This window comes from Fukomys damarensis, unplaced genomic scaffold (genome assembly GCF_012274545.1).
Source record: "Fukomys damarensis isolate Sample0158 unplaced genomic scaffold, DMR_v1.0_HiC HiC_scaffold_27, whole genome shotgun sequence".
In the NCBI taxonomy this organism is placed as follows: domain Eukaryota; kingdom Metazoa; phylum Chordata; class Mammalia; order Rodentia; family Bathyergidae; genus Fukomys; species Fukomys damarensis.
Genome location: NW_022900939.1, coordinates 14,726,198 through 14,730,904, shown reverse-complemented (window position 1 = coordinate 14,730,904; position 4,707 = coordinate 14,726,198). Strand labels below are relative to the sequence as shown.

The 4,707-nt window shown below is 43.7% G+C and overlaps 1 protein-coding gene across 4 annotated transcripts in view; it reads right to left on the bottom strand.

Moving 5' to 3' along the window:
* Nucleotides 1–4,707, bottom strand: part of Pamr1 (peptidase domain containing associated with muscle regeneration 1) — an 81,514-nt gene that overhangs the window by 2,582 nt on the left and 74,225 nt on the right. For all 4 annotated transcript variants that reach the window (XM_033756537.1, XM_010612570.3, XM_033756536.1 and 1 more), the window contains 2 exons: nucleotides 1,942–2,174; nucleotides 726–1,018 (listed from right to left, as the gene is read on the bottom strand). In XM_033756537.1, the coding sequence (XP_033612428.1) occupies nucleotides 726–1,018; nucleotides 1,942–2,174 (526 nt within the window). The remainder of the gene's footprint in view (nucleotides 1–725; nucleotides 1,019–1,941; nucleotides 2,175–4,707) is intronic.

Below are 4,707 nucleotides of genomic sequence, written 5' to 3'. Positions count from 1 at the left end.
TGGATGGATGGATGGGTGGGTGAATGGGGGGGTAGGTGGATGGGTGAGTGGGTGGGTATATGGGTGGGTGGGAAGGTGGGTGGATGGATAGATGGATGGGTGAGTGGGTAGGTGGATGGATGGATGGATGGACAGATGAGGAAGAGAGGGCGGGGGCAAGAAAAGAGAGAATTGTATTGTAAATTGGTTAGGAAAATCTTGAATAAAAACCTTTTTATGCCTTCAAAGCCTATCTGGGATAATCCCCAAATGTCAAGGGTAATTGATATCCTTTTGTTATTCAAGAAGCATTTATTGACCTACTATGATTTAGGCACTGTGTTAGGCTATTAGAGTACAGACAGTGACTAGTCACATTATCCACAGAGCAGATGGTTTCAAGCAGAGAGAGATATTAAATAATTTTACTAATTTTTAACTTGTTATAATTTGTCATATACGCTATTAGTATATTTTACTCTGAGATGATTGACTTTTGATGACAGCACTGATAGATGGTATTTGTCTCTGTCTTATTTTTTTAGACAGGTAAAGGGAGAAAAGATTTCATGATCCTTCTAAATGCCACTTTCTGGCTCTGTCAACACAGAACACTGAGCCCAATTTGGGTGCCAGGCTCTGGGATAGTGACTGACATGCTAAGGTGACAGAGTTAAGACACCCTTCTCCAGTTCTTGGAGCTGGCTAAGCCAGAGCCCCAGTTTTCAAGTTGAGCCATGTCTCACCTGCAAGCTCTGGATGGTCTTCTCATCCCGGTCATCATCCCGGTAGAATTTTCCCAGGACAACTTTGAGGTCTGCCGTCTTGATGACGCTGACCTTCCCCAGGTCAGTAACACAATGGGCAGCTACCACCACGGTGCGCTCGTTCACCAGGGCACCGCTGCAGATCAGAAACCAGGAGCCCTTGTGCAGGCTGCCCTCCTGTACTCCACTGGTCCTCCTGTAGATGGCTGCCTGCCATGGCCAGCGGCTCGCTGGTGTCTTTGGAGAAGTGGTGTTCTCAATTTTCCCACAGACTATGGAGAAAGCATTGGTTCTATAAGATAAATTCAGACCTTTCCCATCCAAAAGGGAATGTGTCACTCAGCCTGGAGGGCACAAATCTGGAGGGTGGACCCACAGGTGTAACAGGCACTATGCCATGGAACCTTGTGTTCTTCTGTCTTTAAATATTAAGCCACCATTCTAGACATGGTTGGCTGTAAAGTCTAGAGTTAGTATTGGGGGCTTTGCTATCCAATGAATTGTGGTTTCTGACCTTTGGCATTTACTACCAATAGGACTTCAGGTGAGTTGTCTTTATCTCTTACAGACTAGTTTTCTTGTCTATAAAACAGAATAATAATAATGGCCTTGTAGGGTTTTTAGAAGAGTAACATCATAATATGACTGCAATAAATTCAACCATACTATTCTTTTACAAAAAAAGATGGGCAAGGTAGCTGAGTATGTATATGTCCTCATTCCAGCCATTTCCACCTACTATCTCAGTAATTATTACCATAACCATGTTAGGTAACCAATGACTCATTACTTAATCAAGTTACCTCATCGATATCATTGAATGATGGGCATGAAAGCTATAGCTTGGGGTAACCATAATGACATAACTAGAGGTCCTCTGGCACCTTTCAACCCTTTTCCACTTGGTGTTTAATTACTGTTCCCTCCCTCTTCCCCAAGCAAATGTAATAAAACTGCCTATAAGAAAATAGGTTTCTAAGATTTAAGGAGTAGGTTCTTCCTGGGTGGTAAGTTTAAGCCAAAGAAGTAAAGTTCTAACTGTGGAATTTCAAACAACACCAAACTGGGGGAAACAATGGAGGACCACTGCTTTGAATGAGATTTTCCCCACAAGTCATCAACGGGTTAAGAGGATTTTCTCAAGCAGCCTTGGAAGACAGAAGATGCTCCAGCTCAGAAACGAGCCTTAACTCACTAGGAATGCAGGTCGGTGCCCGCCCACTCCACTTCCCAGTCTGCAGACAAGTCCTCCGGCTACTGCCCAGGCGGCGGTAGAAGGGGGAGATGCACTCATACTGGAGCTGGGTGTGCAGATGTTGGTACCCAGTAGGCAGGTCCCCAAATGGGAGTGCTGGCTTCTTGGTAGGGGCGTCCTGCAGTTTCTGCTTGCTGAAGGCTGTTGAGTAGAGCTGATGTAATGGTGTCTCCCTGGGTCAGGGCACATGGGTCCAGAGAAAGAGCAGGGCAAAAAATTGTCATTGAGGACTCTAGCATCTACGCCAGTCTCCATGCAGGCATTTGGTTATAGAAGAAAAGAGTGGCTGTCTCATTCTCTGACTGTCTTTCTCTCTGGCTCTGCCTCTCTCTCTGTCTCTGTGCATGTGTGTGTCTCTATTCGCTGGCACGCACACACACACACACACACACACACACATATTACCTCTTGCAAATTCTATACACATCTCAATCTTTTTATTCCTCCATTTCCATTTCTGGCATGCTTCCAACTGCCTAGGAATTTTAACCACAGAGAACAATATTGGACATAATAGCTTCTATCCAAAGGCACGCTACAAGTGCACACTTACACATATACATAAACACACACACACATTCAAGTGCAAAGTTAAACCAGAAAGGGGATTAATTTGAATAAGAGGATTTAGGCACAGTTTTTCTCTAAACATTATCATAATGGGGCAATATTACGAATTGACTTGAACTAAACTGTGTTGATACAGTAGCTTGATTTAGCAATTACAGATGTAATTAGTTCACCTCAGAGAAAAGAGCTTTCTCTCAGGGCACATTGAATCGAAGAAATGTGAAGCACTGTATATAAATGGGAAAAGGGATATTAAATGAGCCTTGAAACTGAGACCCCCTGAGACCACTCAGGGGTCTTGGGGGAGTTTTTTCCACACATTGGAAAACTCGTGTTCATTTTATATTGGCGCATAATGACTGTCAACTGGCAAGTTAGAATTCCTTCAGGAATCAATGGGTCCTCATATTTGTTTAATGGGTAGGGAAAGGAAGCCCAGAGAAGCAAGTGGGAGCTTCCAGGGGCTTACAGTGAAGGAAGAGGGCACCCAAGACAGTGCTTAGCAGTAATGATTTTCTCTGTGGTATCTCTACCACACCAACTTGATATTGTTATAAGAAACCTATTTCATGTATCCCTAAACTGTTTGGCTCAGAGCAAATATTCCAACCATAGTGATTGCACTCAACAAATATTTGTGTCTGGTTTATACCAAGTTCTGTAATTTTACGTGCTTTTGAACTTGCAAAAAAGACTCCTCCATCAGCCACAGAAGGTCCGTGCAGTCTTTGGTGGCCTCCAGGTAAGCCCGGCCACTGGGGATAGACATATTCCACTTCCACAGCCAATCTTCCAGGAAGATATTTAAAAGCATGGTTTAGGCTTGCTCTCTCTCTTACCTGAGATACCTGCTACATGCTATGGATTCTCACATTAGGGTTGCCTTTAAAATAAGAACCTTGGTGGCCTTTTTGAGTAATTCAAGGTTTCCCTATAAGGTATCTCCTTAGGAAGAAGAACAGGCAGATTCCACATTAGGAGAGGCCAGCCCAAGGAAATTACAAAGATCAGAAGAGGGGCAGAGTTTGCATTTTACTGCCACCACTCCCAAGAAAATGCCTTGCTTGAAAAGGAGAAAATAAAAATGAGTAGAGAACCTGAGAGATTGACAGATATGCTCACTTAGATATATTCTGGGTTAGTGCTGGTCACTGGGACTCGCTGGGACTAATTCTAACAGTAGCTGCCACTGATAAGTGGTTGTATGTGCAAGGGGCTATGAGAAGGTACTTCACAAAAGGTACTAAATCTAGTACACAATGGCACAGACCTTGAAGCCAGGGACTGAATTTACATCCTAGCCTTCCCAGTCCTAGCTTGGGACAAATTACTTAACTTCTCAGAGCCTCTGTTTACCCATATAATAAACATGACCATAAAAAGTGAAGAAGAAGAAGAAGAAGAATACCTGTCTCACAGGTTAGAGTGGGGACTAAATGAACTAATAAATGTCAGTACTCAAAAGAGCAACTGGCATATAGCAAACATGTAGTAGTTGTTAGTGTTGTGTAACCCCCAGGGACTGTTACGATTATCTCTTATTTTTCAAAAGAGGAAACTAAGGCTCAGCAAGTGTAAGAACTTGTGTAAGAAGAGCCGGGATTAAAGACAGCACAAGAAACCTTGGACTGCCAACCCAACTCATTCATTCCTTGGACATGTTTGGAGGGTCTTCTACACAGCAGATCCTTTCCAGACACTCACACTTCAACACGAACAGGGCCCGTAACGTTCCCGTACTTGTTACTTTCACATTTGGGGTGGTGGAAAGTGTGCCAGTTATCAGCTTGACTGGATTAAGAGGTTCCTGGAGCAGTGATTGGGTCATGCAGTCACAGGTGAATGGGTTATCAGGAGATGGGGCCACGGAGGCATGAACTTAGAAACTGTATGTGGTTTTGGCCCCTTCTCTTTGGCTCTTTCCAAACTCCTGCTTCCTGGAGGCAGTAGGTCCAGTAGTTTTTTCCACCACATTCCTCCACCATGTTATCTCTGCCTTGCAGCAAGACAACCATGGACTTAACCTTTGAAACCATGAGCACTCTCCTCCTTTCAGTTGCAGTGTCAGGTATTTTGTCCTGGTGATGCAAAGGTGGCCAATATATACAGATGCAGATGTAGATGTAGATTATATAT